The sequence below is a fragment of the Pelobates fuscus genome, chromosome 11 (assembly GCF_036172605.1).
Source record: "Pelobates fuscus isolate aPelFus1 chromosome 11, aPelFus1.pri, whole genome shotgun sequence".
Taxonomy (NCBI): Eukaryota; Metazoa; Chordata; class Amphibia; order Anura; family Pelobatidae; genus Pelobates; species Pelobates fuscus.
Window position 1 is genome coordinate 7,147,185 of NC_086327.1, and position 21,366 is coordinate 7,168,550.

At 44.5% G+C, this 21,366-nt stretch overlaps 1 protein-coding gene across 2 annotated transcripts in view; it reads left to right on the forward strand.

Annotated features, from left to right (window-relative positions):
* Positions 1 to 21,366, forward strand: part of CAPZB (capping actin protein of muscle Z-line subunit beta) — a 47,430-nt gene that overhangs the window by 14,360 nt on the left and 11,704 nt on the right. For both annotated transcript variants that reach the window (XM_063436735.1, XM_063436734.1), the window contains exons 2-3: positions 18,456 to 18,545; positions 21,201 to 21,322. In XM_063436735.1, the coding sequence (XP_063292805.1) occupies positions 18,456 to 18,545; positions 21,201 to 21,322 (212 nt within the window). The remainder of the gene's footprint in view (positions 1 to 18,455; positions 18,546 to 21,200; positions 21,323 to 21,366) is intronic.

The following is a 21,366-nucleotide window of genomic DNA, read 5'->3' on the forward strand; positions in this document are numbered from 1 at the left end:
TGTCATCGATGTGAGTTTAGGTATTGTCCCTTTGTGGTTCACTACTAGTAGCCTGGGAGACATCCACCTGTATTTGATGCCAGCTGATTTTAGCTGGCTTGTGAGATGCTGCAGAGATCTCCGCCATTGTAGGGTGGACCTCGTGAGGTCCTGATAGAAGGTGAGGCTAGCGCCTTCAAAGATGAGCGGCGTCTTGCCCTGCAGCGCTGACCAGATTTGAGATTTTGTCGTGGGAGTGTGAGCATCGCACTATGGCGTCCTGTACTGCCATCGCTGGGGCTCTGCTGGATTTAGGCAGACGGTAGGTCCCATCCAGGGTGACTTTTTTTTGGCCTGTGCAGCCGGCAGGATGGTGGCCACCAGACGTCTCAAATAGTGGGGGAGTTCTTCTGGGGTCACCGTGTCCGGTATGCCCTTTATCTTTAGATGGTTTCTCCTTGACCGGTCATCCAGTGTGGCTAGGTGTATGAAGAGTGAGTGTTGTGTGGTTTCTAGGTGTTGGATGGCTTCTTGTACGGTATTCATACCTTGTTTTAGGTCAGCAATGTCCCCCTCTGTTGTTCTCACTCTATCATTAACTTTCTGTATAACTGCCATGTTAGCTGCCAGCAAGATTTTGATTTCTCCCACCAGGTTTTGGAAGTCCTGCTGAGTGACTGGGGCTGATCCATTTCCTGCAGCCTGTGTGGTGTGCCCAGTGTGAGGCTGGACGGGCTGTGAAGGGCTCTCTGGAGTTTCCGCGGCCTTGCTGTTTCCAGACGGCGCCATTTTAGGTGGTGGCTGCCTCTGGAGCATGTTTTCAATGTTCTGCGCCTCTGTTGGTGTGTGTGCAGGTGATTTGTGGGACCTGCGTTGTATCTTGGCGGCTGTTGTATTCTGCTGTGCTGGCCACTCTCCGGACCTACCCGGCAGTGTGAAGGCGCCAAACAGAGCCGCCAGGTCCAGATTTGGGTGGTGGGGTAGGCCCCGGTTTTCGTTTTTTTTCTTGGCGTCTTGGCTGCCTGGAAGAACGGCATGTGGTGTGTTGGGGTCTCGCCCTCGATGCTGACAGGTGGATCACCCGTGTGTGTGGGTGATTTGGGGAGTTTTTTGGGTATTTTTCGCTGGTTTGCCTCGGAGCTGGTGTGACTTGCATCCGTTCCCGTTCATTTACTGTACCCACACATTATATACTGTTTTTTTTCTCGCCATTAAATGGTCTTTCTAAAGATACCATTATTTTCATCATATCATATCCTTTACTATAACAAAAATTATAAAATATGATGAACAAATTGAAAACAAAAAACACACACCTTTTCTAACTTTGACCCCCAAAATCTGTTAAGCATCTACAACCGCCAAAAAACATCCATGCTAAATAGTTTCTACATTTTGTCCTGAGTTTAGAAATGTTAACATGTTCTTAGCTTTTTTTGTTGTTGCAAGTTATAGGGCTATAAGTAGAAGTAGGACATTGCTGTTTCAAAATATACATTTTTAAAATGTATCAATAGTTACATTGTAACACGTTATCTGTCATAAATCTATGAATCACACCTCACATGTACATATTTTTTTAAAGTAGACAACCCAGGGTATTCAATTTGGGGTATTTCTAGTCTTTTTTTTTTAGTAGCCACTTGGTCACAAACACTTTTCAGTGCCGCATGGGTCTCCATGCGGCTGACCCTGCCCCCACTTTTCCTCCTTGGCTGGTTTTATTATCTAAGCCAATCCAATCCTTTCCCATAGGAATGCATTGTTTGGCTATTGCGCATGTGCAGCAAAACATCGCTCTGCGCTAATCAACATCTCCTAATTGGGATGCAATGAATCAATGCATCTCACATTGTGCAGCACTGACCCAGGAAGCACCTATAGTAGCTGTCTGAGTGACTGCCACTAGAGGTAATCCTAGACACCAATGTAAACATTGCCTTTTCACTGAAACGGCAGTCCTTACATTAAAAATCCTCCAGGGACATATTATGCGCACCAGAACAACTACATTAAACTGTAATTGTTCTGGTGACTATTGTGTCCCTTTTAACCCGTTAAGGACCAAACTTCTGGAATAAAAGGGAATCATGACATGTCACACATGTCATGTGTCCTTAAGGGGTTAAAGGGACACTATATCCACCAAAACAACTTTAGCTAAATGGAGTGGTTTTGATGTATAGAACATGCCCCTGCAATCTCACTGCTCAATTCTTTGCCATCTAGGCGTTAAATCCCTTTATTTATGCAGCCCTGGTCACAGACTTACACAGCCTTCCTAAACACTTCATGTAAAGAGATCTAATGTTTACAATTAGATTATATCTAATATTTACAATTTATTTATTGCAAAGTCTGTTTAATGTAGAAATTCTTATTTCCTGATCTCTTTTTTTTTTTTTTTTTTTTTTAATTCTTTATTTTGGTTGTGCACTGATTGAACAAACAGCCGGCGTGTGCCACAACAGCGACAGCCGGTAGGGAAATAAACTCTGGTATGACTTGTTATGGCATTTGAAATACAGGCACATTTTTTTTTATATTATTGGAAAACAGTAGATCAGGAACACGTTTGATTTAAAATACTGTAGCATATTACACATGTCATGGAGAAACAGAGATAGTAGAGACCTATGCGGGGAACATGACTTGTGCATAAGAGTGTACTTAGAGTGTGTCATAAAAGTGATAGAAAATTAACTGGATAACGGTACTCTTTACTAGCGTATGTGTGTTAACGATTAGGGTAACTGAATACTCGATTGTTAAGCGTCAGGCGCAGTTTTAAGCAAACATATAAACATGTCTAACTACAGGCTGATTTGGGCGTATTTAGACAGACTGATTTAGCTGTAGTGTGATTTAGGTTGGTACATGTCACTGGAGATATAGAATACAATATAGCATAAGGAGATTGGTTGAAACCGGGGTTGTGTGCCTGCAAACCAGTCTCTTTCAGCCCATGCCGGTCCGTGGCAGGTTGTCTTCCAGGGCAGGGTGGCCTTTGTGCCCCCCTAGCTTGCTGACACCGCTTCGGTCGTTGGCTCTGGCGGTGCCCCGTGGGCACAGCTGCCGCCCATTCGCTTGTGTTGCCCTGATCAGTGCTTGGCGTCCATTCAGGCTGCAATAGGTGCTGGGATTGTGATCCGGTGGGTTGCATGCTTGTGACGGTCGGTGTGCATATCTGGATGCGTGCATTTGCCGGTAAGGGATTGCGCCCGATATGCCAGCCGCCATTTTCCGCCTGTGGGCCCGTTGTAGTCTGTGTTGTCGGGCGGCCATTTTGGAGGCTCGTGGTGTTTGCCTGTAGTAGCTCCGTCGAGCCGCAGGTCGCATCCACGAGGTCACCATTACCTCAGCTTGGTGGTAGGTAGCTCCCCTCCTCTGCAGGGCATCCCTGAAGCTTGAGCAGAGGTGGTCGAATGTTTCCAGAGGGGACATGGGTGGCTGGTTGCGTTTGCTCTGCTTTCTGCGTTTTCGCTGAGCCGCCATCTTGGATTTGCCCTGTGGGTCGGTTGCCCCAGCTTGACATGTGTTTGGGTCGCTTGCTTGCTTACAAGGCGGACCGGGATGTCCCCCACCGGTCCAGAGGGGGGGGGGGAGAGTTGCAGAGAGCTCGTTTGGTGGCTTTTGAGCCGAGGAGAGCGGCCGCCTCTCCCCGGCTTCAGCCTCAGTAGGCCGCATCCATATCTCCGTTTTCCCGGCTCCCGCGGGCCCCGGGGTGGCATCAATGGGTTCCGGAGGGCACCCCCGACGTGGGTGGCGCACCCCTGAGTGGCTTTGGGTGAGATTGTCTCCGTTCTTGCCCCGGATTGTGTCCGCTCGGCAGGAGCCCATGTTCGGTGCGTCTATGCGGCTCGGTGGCCAGGCTCCGCCCCCCATTTCCTGATCTCTTAATAGCCTGCTAGACCCTGCAGGAGCCGCTTGAGTGTGACCAAAGTTCAATTTGCAGAGCAGGAGTTAAAAACGTCTAAAGCACGTTAACATCTGAATGAAATGGAACTTTTTATTTTTTTTGGCTTTGTGAGTCAGAGCCAGGGGAGGTGTGGTTAGAGCTATGTAAGCAGAGAATTTAGCAGTGAAACGACAGGGGTATGATCTAGGCACAGAAACGTTTTCATTAAAGGTACACTTTAGTAACCAAAACAACTTCATGTAAATTAAGTTATGGTGCTTGAAGGCACTCGAACGGTTTAACCCCTAAGTTGCATCCAGCCCCCCGTCTCCGCTTCCCCATTCACTAAACTGTCTTGGAAAATGTAAATTTATTGATGTAAGAGAGCCTCCAAGGGCCTTCTGGCACCATAACAACTTAATTTAGATGATGTTATTTTGGTGCCCGAAGTGTCCTTTTAAGTAAAGGGCTTGGAAACACAGCCTCGGGGAAGTGCAGTTCACTTAATCAGTTTTATTGTCTGTCTTTGCAATCTTCGTTTTGCTAGTGTGATCCCAACAGGAGCCATGAGCCTGATCGTGGCTTACGAGCTATTTATCATGGTTTTACATAAGGCACATCAGGTGACATTTTTCAGTGTAAGCCCACTTCTTTAAAGAATGGAAATGTACTGAACATATTTTTGTAACCTTTGAATATAGTAGCCCAATTTTTTATACAGTACTAGAGCAGGAATCCTTGCAAGTCATGATTCAATTTGCCTTTCTAGAACTCTGTGATACGACCCTCCCTTTCACGATGGCTACAATAAGCTGCTGGCCTAGTGATTTCCCTGCCTTAATTAAGCCTGGATTTAAGTTTGATCCGGTTATCCCTGTATGCCAAGCTAATTGCTATTTTCTGGATATTAAGATCATGTTGCAGAGACTTTATAAACGTGGCCACGTAGATTTGGGGAGAGGATTTGCCTTTTAGCAATGAGAAGGGTTTTTCGTATTGTAAACAAGGCCTTGGAATTCACTGCCTAGGGAGCTAGTGTTGGCAGACACACACATTCCAGAAAGGAACTAACTAATAGAAGTCTGCACTCGTTAAGGAGTTTATGCTCTAACTAGTGAATTGCGTTGAAATCTGGGTTGGCAAAAATAAACTGACATTGGACAAAGGTTAAAGCGGCATTCCAGAGTGGGAACAATTCTATTTAATTATATATCAGATTTCACTATTTAGTGAATAAACTCGTCATCTAAAGACTGGTAGGATTTAGACCCAGATAATTTTGTTTAATTTGGTAAGAAAGTAGCCATTCCCTATTAAGATGTTGAGTTGCTATGGACTCATTTGCTTTCCTGGGGTTATTCTTGCTGTAAACAATCACTAAGATGTAAGGCGTCTAGTACGTGACTTCGAAAATCTGCTTAGAGGGAACAGAGATGTACAAGATTTCCAAAGTAATTCACAGGTGAAAAATTGGTACTCCTATCTAGTGTGTGTACCTTTAATAAAAAAATTAAACCATTTAAAGTGACATGCTGTGCTAGAAGTAATCACTTTTTTTGTAATTAGTGCTTTAAAATGTGCAAAGTAAAAATGAAATAAATTCTATACATTGTTTTGTTTTAATAAAATTATAAATAACGCTGCAGCTGCTACAAATTCTGGGAGACCGGAGCCCCGTCAATGCAGCTTCTCGTTCCAAGTAGCTGCATCAATGGGACGCAGTCTGCAGCTGCCATAAAAGTACAACGCGTTTGAAGCATAACTTCTCTTGGGATATTTTTTTGAGCTATAGCCCCAGCAAGTTTTTCTTTCTTTTGTATATTTGTTTTTACAAAGTCTGCAGTGATGTACAAATAACCATAACCTGTGCAAGATGTATAGGAATGCCCATGATCTAAACTGGATTGTATTTGTTTTATTGCGCAGAACGTCACACTGCATGTTTACATGCTATCCAGCCACAGGCGGTTAACCTAAAGCCTGGCTGCGCACAGTGGGACCTATAATGCCAAGGTCAGCCGTGGCTCCGGTAATGGAAAGGGTTAAGCCGAATCATTAGAACATTCTTATTGTTGAAGGGAATATTCTTTTTCTTGGCATTACAGAGCGGCATTTTGGCTCTTCCACTCAGAGTAAATATTGAGGCTTGGAGATGTGATCGCCTTGGTGCCTGCGCATTTTTGCAAAACACCATAACGATCGTCACTTTTCCATATTGTTTTTCGACTAAATCCTGTATGATTTTATTTTTCCTTTCTCTTTCAATCTCCCAGCACCTGCCCTTGTTTCCCAGAAAGGTAGGAGGCTTGGCTCCAGGCTAAATTCCTGTTAGCTCTTCATTCTATACAGATGTTTCTGCCAGGACAACTTTGTCATTCCTCCAAAATGTAAGAGGAAACCAGCCGAGTGCCGTTCTCCCCGACTCTCCAGAATTAGGTGCTTACACCGAGCTCCACATAGCCATAGCCATATAGTCAATCAGTAACCAGAGATTCTGCAATCTTACTCCAGTTCATCTTTGGTCACTTCTATTTCAATGTGTCCTTTTTGTGTCTTTTTTTCCCGTGGACAATAAAGACTGTGTTACAGATATGTGGTTAACCCCTTCATTACCAACATATTTGCAAATGAGTGACCACTGGAACATGTGTTTCGTGAAAGTAGTGTTTACATGTATTTGAGTGAATGGGGAGACTCACTGTATAACTGCAGTGATAATACACAGTGTGTGGGGAGACAGGGACAGGGGACCTCCTCACACCATAACCATAGCTGCAGTTATAATACACTGTGTGCGGGGAGACAAGGGACCTCCTTACACCATAACCTTATAGCTGCAGTTCTAATACACTGTGTGCAGGAAGACAGGGGACCTACTTACACTATAACCTTATAGCTGCAGTTATAATACACTGTGTGCGGGGAGACAGGGGATCTCCTTACACCATAACCTTATAGCTGCAGTTATAATACACTGTGTGCAGGGAGACAGGGGACCTCCTTACACCATATCCTTATAGCTGCAGTTATAATACACTGTGTGCGGGGAGACAGGGGACCTCCTTACACCATAACCTTATAGCTGCAGTTATAATACACTGTGTGCGGGGAGACAGGGGACCTCCTTACACCATAACCTTATAGCTGCAGTTATAATACACTGTGTGCGGGGAGACAAGGGACCTCCTTACACCATAACCTTATAGCTGCAGTTATAATACACTGTGTGCGGGGAGACAGGGGACCTACTTACACTATAACCTTATAGCTGCAGTTATAATACACTGTGTGCGGGGAGACATCGGACCTCCTTACACCATAACCTTATAGCTGCAGTTATAATACACTGTGTGCGGGGAGACAAGGGACCTCCTTACACCATAACCTTATAGCTGCAGTTATAATACACTGTGTGCGGGGAGACAGGGGACCTACTTACACTATAACCTTATAGCTGCAGTTATAATACACTGTGTGCAGGGAGACGGGACCTCCTTACACCATATCCTTATAGCTGCAGTTATAATACACTGTGTGCGGGGAGACAGGGGACCTCCTTACACCATAACCTTATAGCTGCAGTTATAATACACTGTGTGCGGGGAGACAGGGGACCTCCTTACACCATAACCTTATAGCTGCAGTTATAATACACTGTGTGCGGGGAGACAGGGGGCCTCCTTACACCATAACCTTATAGCTGCAGTTATAATACACTGTGTGCGGGAGACAGGGGACCTCCTTACACCATAACCTTATAGCTGCAGTTATAATACACTGTGTGTGCGGGAGACAGGGGACCTCCTTACACCATAACCTTATAGCTGCAGTTATAATACACTGTGTGCGGGGAGACAAGGGACCTCCTTACACCATAACCTTATAGCTGCAGTTATAATACACTGTGTGTGGGGAGACAGGGGACCTCCTTACACCATAACCTTATAGCTGCAGTTATAATACACTGTGTGCGGGAGACAGGGGACCTCCTTACACCATAACCTTATAGCTGCAGTTATAATACACTGTGTGCGGGGAGACAGGGGACCTCCTTACACCATAACCTTATAGCTGCAGTTATAATACACTGTGTGCGGGGAGACAGGGGACCTCCTTACACCATAACCTTATAGCTGCAGTTATAATACACTGTGTGCGGGGAGACAGGGGACCTCCTTACACCATAACCTTATAGCTGCAGTTATAATACACTGTGTGTGGGGAGACAGGGGTCCTCCTCACACCATAACCATAGCTGCAGTTATAATACACTGTGTGTGGGGAGACAGGGGTCCTCCTCACACCATAACCATAGCTGCAGTTATAATACACTGTGTGCGGGGAGACAGGGGACCTCCTTACACCATAACCTTATAGCTGCAGTTATAATACACTGTGTGTGGGGAGACAGGGGTCCTCCTCACACCATAACCATAGCTGCAGTTATAATACACTGTGTGTGGGGAGACAGGGGTCCTCCTCACACCATAACCATAGCTGCAGTTATAATACACTGTGTGCGGGGAGATATGGGACCTCCTTACACCATAACCTTACAGCTGCAGTTATAATACACTGTGTGCGGGGAGACAGGGGACCTCCTTACACCATAACCTTATAGCTGCAGTTATAATACACTGTGTGCGGGGAGACAGGGGACCTCCTTACACCATAACCTTATAGCTGCAGTTATAATACACTGTGTGCGGGGAGACAGGGGACCTCCTTACACCATAACCTTATAGCTGCAGTTATAATACACTGTGTGTGGGAGACAGGGGACCTCCTTACACCATAACCTTATAGCTGCAGTTATAATACACTGTGTGCGGGGAGACAGGGGACCTCCTTACACCATAACCTTATAGCTGCAGTTATGATACACTGTGTGTGGGGAGACAGGCGTCCTCCTCACACCATAACCATAGCTGCAGTTATAATACACTGTGTGCGGGAGACAGGGGACCTCCTTACACCATAACCTTATAGCTGCAGTTATAATACACTGTGTGCGGGGAGACAGGGGACCTCCTTACACCATAACCTTATAGCTGCAGTTATAATACACTGTGTGCGGGGAGACAGGGGACCTCCTTACACCATAGCCTTATAGCTGCAGTTATAATACACTGTGTGCGGGGAGACAGAGGACCTCCTTACACCATAACGTTATAGCTGCAGTTATAATACACTGTGTGCGGGGAGATATGGGACCTCCTTACACCATAACCTTACAGCTGCAGTTATAATACACTGTGTGCGGGGAGACAGGGGACCTCCTTACACCATAACCTTATAGCTGCAGTTATAATACACTGTGTGCGGGGAGACAGGGGACCTCCTTACACCATAACCTTATAGCTGCAGTTATAATACACTGTGTGCGGGGAGACAGGGGACCTCCTTACACCATAACCTTATAGCTGCAGTTATAATACACTGTGTGCGGGAGACAGGGGACCTCCTTACACCATAACCTTATAACTGCAGTTATAATACACTGTGTGCAGGTAGACAGGGGGCCGTGTTACACCATTACCTTATAGCTGCAGTTATAATGCACTGTGTGCAGGAGGCAGGGGACCTCCTTACACCATAACCTTATAGCTACAGTTATAATACACTGTGTGCGGGGAGATATAGGACCTCCTTACACCATAGCCTTATAGCTGCAGTTATAAATTATAATACACTGTGTGCTGGGAGACAGGGGACCTCCTTATGCTATAACCTTATAGCTGCAGTTATAATACACTGTGTGCGAGGAGACATGGGACCTCTTTACACCATATCCTTATAGCTGCAGTTATAATACACTGTGTGCAGGAAGACAGGGGACCTCCTTACGCCATAACCTTATAGCTGCAGTTATAATACACTGTGCGCGGGGAGACAGGGGACCTCCTTACACCATAATCTAATAGCTGCAGTTATAATACACTGTGTGCAGGAAGACAGGGGACCTCGTTACACCATAACCTTATAGCTGCAGTTATAATACACTGTGTGCGGGAGACAGGGGACCTCGTTACACCATAACCTTATAGCTGCAGTTATAATACACTGTGTGCGGGAGACAGTGGACCTCTTTACACCATAACCTTATAGCTGCAGTTATAATACACTGTGTGCGGGAGACAGGGGACCTCGTTACACCATAACCTTATAGCTGCAGTTATAATACACTGTGTGCGGGAGACAGGGGACCTCGTTACACCATAACCTTATAGCTGCAGTTATAATACACTGTGTGCGGGAGACAGGGGACCTCGTTACACCATAACCTTATAGCTGCAGTTATAATACACTGTGTGCAGGGAGACAGGGGATATCCTTACACCATAACCTTATAGCTGCAGTTATAATACACTGTGTGCAGGGAGACAGGGGATATCCTTACACCATAACCTTATAGCTGCAGTTATAATACACTGTGTGCAGGAAGACAGGGGACCTCCTTACACCATAACCTTATAGCTGCAGTTTACATGTGTGGGGAATAAAACGATCAAACAACCACTCTGGCCTCAAAACCACTTCATCTATATGAAGTTGTTATGCGGCCTGATGTCCTCAAGTGTCGATTGACATTACAGTGCTAAAGTCCTTTTAAACAGGTTTCCACCGGAGTGCTGTCCCGGGCCCGATCACCCTGCCTACTCATTATTTCCTTGGCTTTTTAGAAGCGGTGATTTGGGTGGTCAGTAAACGGCTGAGAGCAGCAGATGACTGAACTTTGTTGTAAATCATTTGAAGACACAAATCCCCATACTTGCTCCTGGCAGAAGAAGTGTATGTATGTATGTATGTATGTATGTGTGTGTGTGTGTATATATATATATATATTTTTTTTTTTTAATTGCATTGAATCAATGCTTTCCTACAGGGACTTCCACGTCACGTGGCTGAGTTTTACTCTGTCAGGAAGACAGCCACTAGAGGTGGCTCTAATCCTCCAATGTAGATGTTGCCGTTTCTTCTACATTGCAGGGTTAAAAGGACTTTGAGATTAAGTGAGCTGGGTGATTTTAGTGGTTCTTTCACTTTACTCTACATCAGGCCAGCGGGCCGGATCCAGCCCGCCAGGGTCCTGAACCCGGCCCAAGCTTTCAGGGCTACCCGATGGGTTCAGGGGCCCGGTCAGCGCTGCGGCCTTGCAATAGCGGGACCGTTCCCCTTTAGAAAATTGCAGCCGCAAAGTAGTGCTGGGAGATAGTGACGGGTGGTCACTTCCTCCTAGTTCCGTGCGGGAGGTAAGAAAGACAGGGCGCGAGCACTAGAGAGCCACGCCGACTCCCATCAGCCATCCTCCTGCAAAAAAAAAAAAGTAAGACAAATTAGCTGTGCGTGTGTGTATCTATGTATGTATGTATGTATGTCTATGTGTCTGTATTTCAGTATGTATGTGTATGTACTTCAGTATGTATGTCTGTGTCTGTGTATGTATATATGACAGTATGTGTTTGTATGTATGTCTTTCTGTCTGTATGTTTGTCAGTATATGTATGTGTTTGTATGTCTGTGTGTATGTATTTCAGTATGTATGTCTGTGGTGTGTGTGTCTGTCTGTCTGTCTGTATATATCTATGTGTGTTTCAGTGTGTATAGGAATTCGTTCAAATTTTTTCCAAACTATAGTCTGGCCCCCAACAGTGTCTGAGGGACAGTGAACTGGCCCCCTGTTTAAATAGTTTGAGGACCCCTGCTCTGCATGATGGGACTTTTTTACTGTTACACTTTTTCGGCTATGCAGCATTTAGACTTTTTATGCAAATCCATCTCCTGCTAAGTTCCTTGTATTTGAAATGATGGGAGGTTAATTAGCATAAAAAATCCTAATGCTGCATAGAATCTGATGTTTGACAGAACCGAATAGGTTTTATTAATTTTCTACAAATTGCGGTTTGTTTTCATTAATATGGTGGAGTGGACCTCTTGCCTTTAACCCCTTAAGGACACATGACATGTGTGACATGTCATTCCCCTTTATTCCAGAAGTTTGGTTCTTAAGGGGTTAAATTGCGAAAAACTAAACACCATTTTTATCAGTCTGTCTTCTGTGCGCAGAAATAACATGTTTCTTGCTCATCCGACGATACTGGCCATTGCTGAGCCGATACTTTGTGCTCCAAAGCTGAGCTTGTCAACTTAAATTTATCTGGTCTCTTTGCACAAGAACCACTCTTGTACTTTATCCAACTGCGCACACCTCTGGTGCTTACAGGGTTAAGGATCCAGCACCCTCTGCCGTGTCTGGTGGGGGAGCCAGTCTCTCTGTGCGTGTGAATGTGTGAGGAGAGTTGGAATGGTTGGACGTCACCAGTGAATGGTTCCCAGCTGCTGACAATGAGTAGAGGAGCAAGCAGCCAGCGCGATGGCCGTCCAGCTCCCCCTTCCAGGACTCGCAGTGCTCGCAGCAAGGCGTCCAGCCGACCTCATCACGGATGGGAGTTTTGGCATCAGATAAAAGACAAATCAGATTTCCTCTCTGCCTTTAACAACGGGAGAAAAATGATGTTTTGGAGATGTAAACATCCCGTGAGTTAGGTAAACACGTTGCTGTAATCGCTTTAGGATGTGCACGTGGATAGCACAGGAGGCTTCGGGGGGGGGGGGGGGGGGGAGGGGGGTTTGTACCCACTCCTGTTTTTGTGTAATGGGATGGGGCTGATTTACTCCCCTGTTTCTTATGTTTTGCGTTCGAACATATCCTGCCTGCGTACCCAAAACAGCTGGATTTGGTGACTCATTGGGACATATTATATATATATTTTTTATCCATTCTATTCCCTGCCCCCAGTCCATCTCTATCCTTGTTTTATGACACTTGGCCCACTCCAGACATTTCTTCCTCGTGTATGTGGAATCTCACTCCATGCACTTGTCAAACTGTATTAAAAATGAGCAGTACCGTGTACCGATCGGGAACTCATAATAAACAGCAGGGTAAATTTCCTGCATTGCAGCAGAGGGTGAAAAATGCTTGCAAAATGAGTCATTTTTACTCAGCTACAGCACTTACATGTACAGTTAGTGAATAACGATATTACGTTGCTATATACTGCAGGGCCAGTCGTGCCATGTACCCCATATCAGAGAGGATTGACCCTTAAAGTGCTTTTTATGGGGCCTTGCATTGTCACCTTTAGTTCCTCCGAAATACTGCTTCCCTTAGGGTTGAGAAAGCATGTGGGCTAAGGTATAGTAGAGAAGGCCAGACCCCTGACTTGCAGCTTATTGAAAGGGTGGGCTACTAACACCTCAGCAATGAAGGGGGGAAAAAGCATCCAAGTTTCTGGGAAAACGAATTTCACTACTTTATTCGTAGGACGTCCGCAGCTCCAATACTGTCCATTGAAGTCTTTGATGCAGTGCTGGCTTTCGGCAGGGTCACCGGAGATTTTTCTGGGTCACCCTGCACCTGGAGCCCCGATGCTCTCAGGAAATGACTCCAGAGCAGGGAATATGAGCCAACAACAGTCTCCCAGATGGCCAATTCATCCAGGTGCCTTGTTCATTAACAGTGCTGGCTTCACTTTTCCCCTAAGGTGCCTTAATTTCGGCAGCTGTGAGGGATTTGCTGGCAAGTCCCAGTGATTGAGAAAGTATTGTTGAGCTGATGATGTTGCGTGGATCCCTGGACTGCGTGAGGAGCATTGGGAGGCAAAGACTGAATGCACAATCTGACCTTGGCTTCTGTCAATGAAGCCGAACACCCGGGGTACCGCTGGGATTTGTGTCCTGCGGAAGTGGGTGAACTTTTTTTTTTCCTGTAATTCATAGCGTGTGGTTTTATAAACATATTAGAGTGAAGAAGGGCTGCTATAAATGGTTTGCTCTTCGATAATATTTGAACAAGATACAACTCTGTCCTCTGAATAACAGGTGGACATATGTCCTGCAGACCACTCTGATCGGCTGGTACAGCCCCCTGGTTTCCATGGCAACTGCTCCACTTTCACAACTTTGACACATATTGATCATAAGATCAAGCTCAGTTGGTTAATGCACCAACTGCAGTACTTGTTCACAAATCAGGATCTCGGATTAGCTCTAATTCATGTTTCTGAGGTTGATAAAGTTGGTTCCATTGAGGTTGGCAGCTGATTAATATTGTGCACTTAGCATCTGGAGTCCTCCTAGGATAAATCACTATATAGATTGTCTTCTCTGTGATGTGAAATGTACCTTTAATCACTCACTTGTAACACGCTCTAGAAGAAGAGTAAAAAATACAGATTTGTTTTTACTGTAAAATATATAGAATGGGCTTAGAATGGCTACCTTTTATACTCCATTTCTTCCTGGTCCCCCTTCTGTAAAGCTGTGGTCTATCATCTCTGACCCCTCTTTACACACTGTACTCCTTTCCAAACATTCGTTTCGAGGTCTTTGAGTGAGGCTGTGGGGTCCCCCAAACAAACATCAGAAAGTCTAACTCTTATGGGCCTTGTGCCTGGAGAGGTTACTGGTTCCTGTGTGCAGAATTTTAGACCTACGTTTAGCCACGTGTTAAACACACTTAATTGTTACAAGGTAATACTGAACTCTCCATATTGTGTAAAAGGAGGGGAAGGACATTTTGTGTCTCAGTATTCCTATCTAGTACTTTGTCCTTAGTTGGCTCAGTTTTTGCAAAATCTGATATGAAACACAAGTCGACCCCAGTCTGAAAGAGAAAACCACTGTGTTAATATGGCCATGCAACATTTTTATATTTTCCTCTCTTGCACCTCAGCTGAGGCAGTTTATCTGAATCCATTTAAAGGCTAACTGTTATCTGTCACTTTCACTGACTGTATATCAGCAGAAATATTTAATTGCATGCCTCCCAAGTGTCCCTATTTTGGGCTCAAATCCCTCTGTCCCTCTTTTTTGTAGGAGCTCAATATTTTTGGTGTGTCTGAGTATTATTGCTGTGGATCTCTGTTAAACACAGTAATGTCTGAGTGTATAACAGAGCTCCACAGCAATAATACTCCCAGTAATGTGTCTGTGTATAACAGAGCTCCACAGCAATAATACTCCCAGTAATGTGTCTGTGTGTATAACAGAGCTCCACAGCAATAATACTCCCAGTAATGTCTGTGTGTATAACAGAGCTCCACAGCAATAATACTCCCATTAATGTGTCTGTGTGTATAACAGAGCTCCACAGCAATAATACTCCCAGTAATGTGTCTGAGTGTATAACAGAGCTCCACAGCAATAATACTCCCAGTAATGTATCTGATGTATAACAGAGCTCCACAGCAATAATACTCCCAGTAATGTGACTGAGTGTATAACAGAGCTCCACAGCAATAATACTCCCAGTAATGTGTCTGAGTGTATAACAGAGCTCCACAGCAATAATACTCCCAGTAATGTGTCTGATGTATAACAGAGCTCCACAGCAATAATACTCCCAGTAATGTGTCTGAGTGTATAACAGATCTCCACAGCAATAATACTCCCAGTAATGTGTCTGAGTGTATAACAGAGCTCCACAGCAATAATACTCCCAGTAATGTGTCTGATGTATAACAGAGCTCCACAGCAATAATACTCCCAGTAATGTGTCTGAGTGTATAACAGATCTCCACAGCAATAATACTCCCAGTAATGTGTCTGAGTGTATAACAGAGCCCCACAGCAATACTACTCTCAGTAATGTGTCTTTAAACTACAATAAATGTGTTTAGAAATCCAGTCTGTGTAAATTAGATACATTGTTACATTTTAGTTCTATAAATTATATTAGTCAGCAAGAACAGCCCCGCCCCTGGCCACACTGCTAAAATGAAAGCTGCAAATGTTGGGAGTTGTGTAATAATTGTGTGACCTTACGTTTTTCTTTTTTTTTTTTGTTTATGACAAGGCAAACCGAGACTATCACTATCATCCTTTTGACTGTCATGTTGTGTCCATTCTTATTTCCAAGGATAGTGTATGTGTTGTATGAAGTGTTTGTTACTGCAGTGTAACCGCAGTGTGTGTTTAGTGGTTCGGACTGTTTGTGGTGGTAGTGAGCATTACTTGCTATGGTGCAGTTTCAGGCTTGCTTTGGAAAGGTTTCTCCTGTAATCCCATGCCTTTAGAAATACAACTCCCATTACTCTCTGGCCATCTGTTTGGTGCCGGTGTTTGAGATCCTTGCTAGAGATCCTTTAGACCCCACAAGGATTTAAACACAGTAACGTGTAAAGTAAAATCTCATGCTGTATGACCAGACCTCACAGTGGATGATAAACGCGATACATTTACCTCGTGGCTCGTGGAGTGAGTGATTGTGACATTGTGTACAGAACGTATTCATCAAATGAAAGACTTAGCTCTGTGCTTCTTCGAGGAGGGAATTCTTGCTGTTTAACCCTCCTCTGTGCTTTTCTGGGAAGAGGAGCCATGTTCTCCCTAATTCAGGCACCACATGTGGCTAGTCACATTCCCACGCTCCCAGTCAGCACAAGTGCCCTCACCTACAGCCGATTCCCATCCGCCCCTGCAGTGGCTTCGCACGACCTTTCACGGCCCTTGGGGAAGCTGCGGATAAATTAAGAATCCGTTTCCTATTGCAAGTACAAATTTAGACAGGCTGAGCCCCTGGTCAGACAAATCCGCACCTGGCATTTTTTTTTGTAAAGATCTACAGGTGGCCCTCGGGTCTGGTCCCTGGACCACTCATTTATTGCACTCACGTTTAATAGAGCTGGGAGATTTAACTATGTGTTGATTGAGGAGCAGAAACCGCAACATGAAAGAATCTCTCGGTTATTGTAGTTGCTGTTATTCCGGTTATTTGTACATGTTCTTGAAATAAAACCTGATTAAGGATTTGTTGGCATTAGTCCTATCACAATAATAATATCTCCCGGAGTGTGCCCTCTAAGCAGTGTTTGGGGGCATGTCCGCAGCAGTAAATGCGGATCTGTTACTTTCCCTACGTCCCACCGAAGTAATTGCCTTTGGAGCTTTAGCTGGGGGGGGTAGTGTTGACTGCATTGAAATGTAAATTTATATAAAATTCCAATGCAGCCAATATAAGAGATTCTATCGTTCTGCAACGTGCCAGCGTCATTTTTGAGTACGTAAGAATTAAAAGAAACCTTTACATTAAGCTTCATTTTGCGTAGTGTGTTTACATACAGATGTGCATTACTCGTCTGCAGATGCAGCCATATTGTGCTTCGGTTTATAAGCTGCCCGGCTCTGAGACATTCCAAGTGCGCCACTTAGTGTAAGATGGAAGAACTGCACCTTCAAGCTGTTGCCTTTTTAGTTCTTTTGAAACTGTTGAATATTTATAGCTAAGTTGGTTACAGTTTGTAATGGCGATAGACTGCATATGGTTTTGATTATGAATTTTACTGGCGTTAGGGCGAGGGGGAGTGATACATCTAATTTTGCCTATGTGACACAGGTTGGTGACAGAGCCTGATTTTGCCGAATGGAGAGAGACTAGTTTACTGTATCTTAGTCAAACATAAATCCTTTACTGCTCCAAAGTAAAATACAATGAATTCCATAGGAATTGGGATAGATTGGCTGCCAATTGTCTTTGTTTTCTGTCAAATGAAAGAGAAAAATCTTTTGTTGTGTCTGAACGTGTACGGTTTGTGAATTAACATGTCTCTTACATTGACGCAATGAGGTATTCCAGCTACATAAAGAACAGTGAGCATAAACCTGTCACATTGACCATAATACAGTTAAACCACAGTAGGTATTTCAAGATAAAAAGCTTTTTTTATTTAGTGTTTTGTAAGTGTATCCCTTGGGTAATCTCTGGTAATCTGTGCAACAAAACCCACTAATCAAGTGTTGGTTGAGACAAAAAGCACACATAACTCTGTGACATGCTACTGGTTGGTACCAGAGTGGACTGTACCCCTATAGGTGCTCTGTAAATGGGGTGAAGCCCCTCTGGTAACATGTGACCTCTCTGCACATTTACAGTTTACGGAAATGGACTGATTCTCTGTGCAGACTTTTCTTCATTGGCCCACAGCCAATGTATTCAGTATAACAAACCCAGATATCCGGGTAAGAATCCTCCTAGAAAGAGCATGTGATGGAGAGGCCTGGGTAGCCAGGAGATCGGGTCTTCTGCTCCCCTTCTAGCCCTGCTAAACCATTAGAGAGAGATGGGCTACTAAGATTGGAATCACCGTTACTAATTGCATTCTGTATGAACCTTCTTAGAACATGTGGTCCGTGCAGAACTAGTGTGTCACTCTTGCTGTGATTGTGGTCTATCAGTAGTGTTCAGTTTGTCTAACATTGTCCTTTCCCATTGTATATCAGACTGTGCCAAACCACTTGTTTAATAGAGACCAAAGCTATGCTGAGCATTATCCTTCCCAACATATATTACAACACGCTGCAGTAGGAGACCCTTGTAGTTCTGTGATGGTTGACGTGCTACTATTTTGCTTAACTGTGAGCTAATTCACTCTATTTTTGTCTGCCCCATGCAATACAATGCCTTTCTAATAATTATAAATCTGTTTCGGAATCCATTTTGTATCAATGTAAACATAACATATGATGTGGTGTCACTCTGGACTCATGTCAGTAACCTGTTTTCTCTCTGTCACAGAGTGACCAGCAGCTGGACTGTGCCTTGGATCTGATGAGGCGTCTCCCTCCACAACAGATAGAGAAGAACCTTAGTGACCTCATTGACTTGGTAAGAGTTCCCCCTCACTGCTCCCCAATGGGCCCCAGTGCCCCCCTACCCATGCTTGCAGTATGACATTTTTTTATTTTTTTTTTATTTCTGGGAATTGGAGGAATGCAGAGCAACGTGCATTTAGTTATGCGTGAAAAGTCTATGTTCCATGTATTATCTCCTAATCCAGGCTGATTTGCCCTCATTAGCAAAGCAAGCTTCATCCCTGTCCAGTTCTTGGCGCCGCTGAGCTGCTAATTAGAACACATTACGAGTTCTGTCAGTCACCCTCACAGTGCACCAGGGAGAAAGAAAAACTGAGCGTCATAACACTAAGCTAAGTCGCTCATTGATACATCGTCCGTAGGAATCGGGAACCTTATCATCCTGGCAGTCAACCAGAGGAACCAGACATCCTGTATCCCAGCGGCGTCAAGCTTTATTTCTATCATCCCATCTCTAAACCAAAATTATTTGCTACAGGTCTGACACAGAACTTCCCCATCATCCCTGACATTGCTAACACACTGCCCCGATACTCAGTGTATCTGCTACACATGTAGTAACTATTGCGTATTGTTAAGCAGAGCTTACTAAATACATGCTGTTTATCCTTTGGCAGCCTTAAGTATTGTGCAATGCATCTTGGCCTTTAAAGAGGGCATTGCTCAAATTATCTCAAACTCTGTGCAGGGTACAGTCCCCTCTGGTACCTGCATATATTATAGGGGTACGGTCCCCTCTGGTACCTGCATATATTATAGGGGTACAGTCCCCTCTGGTACCTGCATATATTATAGGGGTACAGTCCCCTCTGGTACCTGCATATATTATAGGGGTACAGTCCCCTCTGGTACCTGCATATATTATAGGGGTACAGTCCCCTCTGGTACCTGCAGATATTATAGGGGTACAATCCCCTCTGGTACCTGCATATATTATAGGGGTACAGTCCCCTCTGGTACCTGCATATATTATAGGGGTACAATCCCCTCTGGTACCTGCATATATTATAGGGGTACAGTCCCCTCTGGTACCTGCAGATATTATAGGGATACAGTCCCATCTGGTACCTGCATAGATTATAGGGGTACAGTCCCCTCTGGTACCTGCATATGTTATAGGGGTACAGTCCCCTCTGGTACCTGCATATATTATAGGGGTACAGTCCCCTCTGGTACCTGCATATATTATAGGGGTACAGTCCCCTCTGGTACCTGCATATATTATAGGGGTACAGTCCCCTCTGGTACCTGCATATATTATAGGGGTAAAGTCCCCTCTGGTATTTCTATATATTATAGGGGTACAGTCCTCTCTGGTACCTGTATATATGATAAGTATACAGTCCCCTCTGGTACCGATTTTGTATTCTAGTGGCATCTCCCTGGCCTATATTTGCCAAGATGTTGATGTACCATCCCCCCCCCCCCCCCCTCCATTGCCCCCTCTTCCTGAGGCCATCAGGATAGTGTGCAGTTAGGTCTTTAAGGTAAGAGAAAACTCCCGAATAGAGTCCTAAATGGTGTAGGAGGGGAGCCTAAATAATGAGTGTTGAAGAATGAAAGGAATTACTGAAAGCATGTCGTAACCTGATCCGCAGACCTGATCTCCACTTCCCACCTGTCAGCCCGTGACCTGCTTGTTGCGTCCATTTCCCTCCTGGTTTGTATCCCAGCTGGCCACCTCTCCAGGTTTCTGGTTTCCCGGCAGACAAAGAGATCTAGTCTTGTATCTGGAGTTTGGAAGTGGTTAAGTTTAATTAAGTTTGTACTGATACCAGGCAGAGTGCTGGCGGGGGGAGCCGTAGCTCCATTCTTGACAAGAGCAACCTTGTTCTACTGACTACTATCGGAATCTCATTAACTGCTTTCAATTTGTCTTCTTTTTCTGTTCTCATTCTTAGAATGCCCCCTTAAGATTTCGAACTTCCATTATATCCTCCCCTCTATTCCCCACACCACCACCACCATTACAAAAAACCTTTTCTTCGTGCCTTCATTATAGCCTTGCTCACATGATCCCCAGCCGGGGATTATCCTGTGCACTCAGAACACAATGTGTCCGTTAACGGTAACACCACGTGGGCACTCAGCTTCACCAAGGTGTGAATTGAACCTCTGCACTGTGATCTCTAAATTAGGCATTAAATGGGGATTCAGTGCTGGCACACCACAAGTGGAAGATTCTTCAAAATCCATTAATCATAGGAATAGGTTTTTTGGGGGGAGGAAGTGTGTTTTTTTTTTTTTGTTTTTTTTTTGGTTGTTTTTTTTTTTTTTTTTTTTTACATAATCAGTGAAAGAAAGTCGCCTGATCCCCTATATTAAAAGTATGAGAGTCCCCAAAGGGATCATGATAAAAAAATCTTTACTCTGCATTTTCATTCATGTTTCAACTCGTTATAATATCTTATGTGAGTGTGTCTAATGAAGAGTCTTTATAATCTGTATGCACTATGCAGTATATATAATTATTGACGTATGGAACCAGGAAAGGTGCATCAGCCAGTTTATTGTACGCATGACTTTATGCTTGAGGTCACGTGTGCTTAGCGTGTTTTACGTTTACATAGCATTTCATCACAGTATATTTGGGTGATCCTGGTGACCTTAGGGAATGCCCAGATAAAGCTACACATTGCACAGCTATTAATGCCTTTTTTCTTCACAGGTGCCGAGCTTATGTGAAGATCTCTTGTCCTCTGTGGATCAGCCTCTGAAAATTGCACGAGACAAAGTGGTGGGAAAGGATTATTTGCTGTGTGATTACAACAGAGATGGCGACTCCTACAGGTGAGAATTACAAGTGCTGCAGATGGAAGCATTGAAAGAGAGCC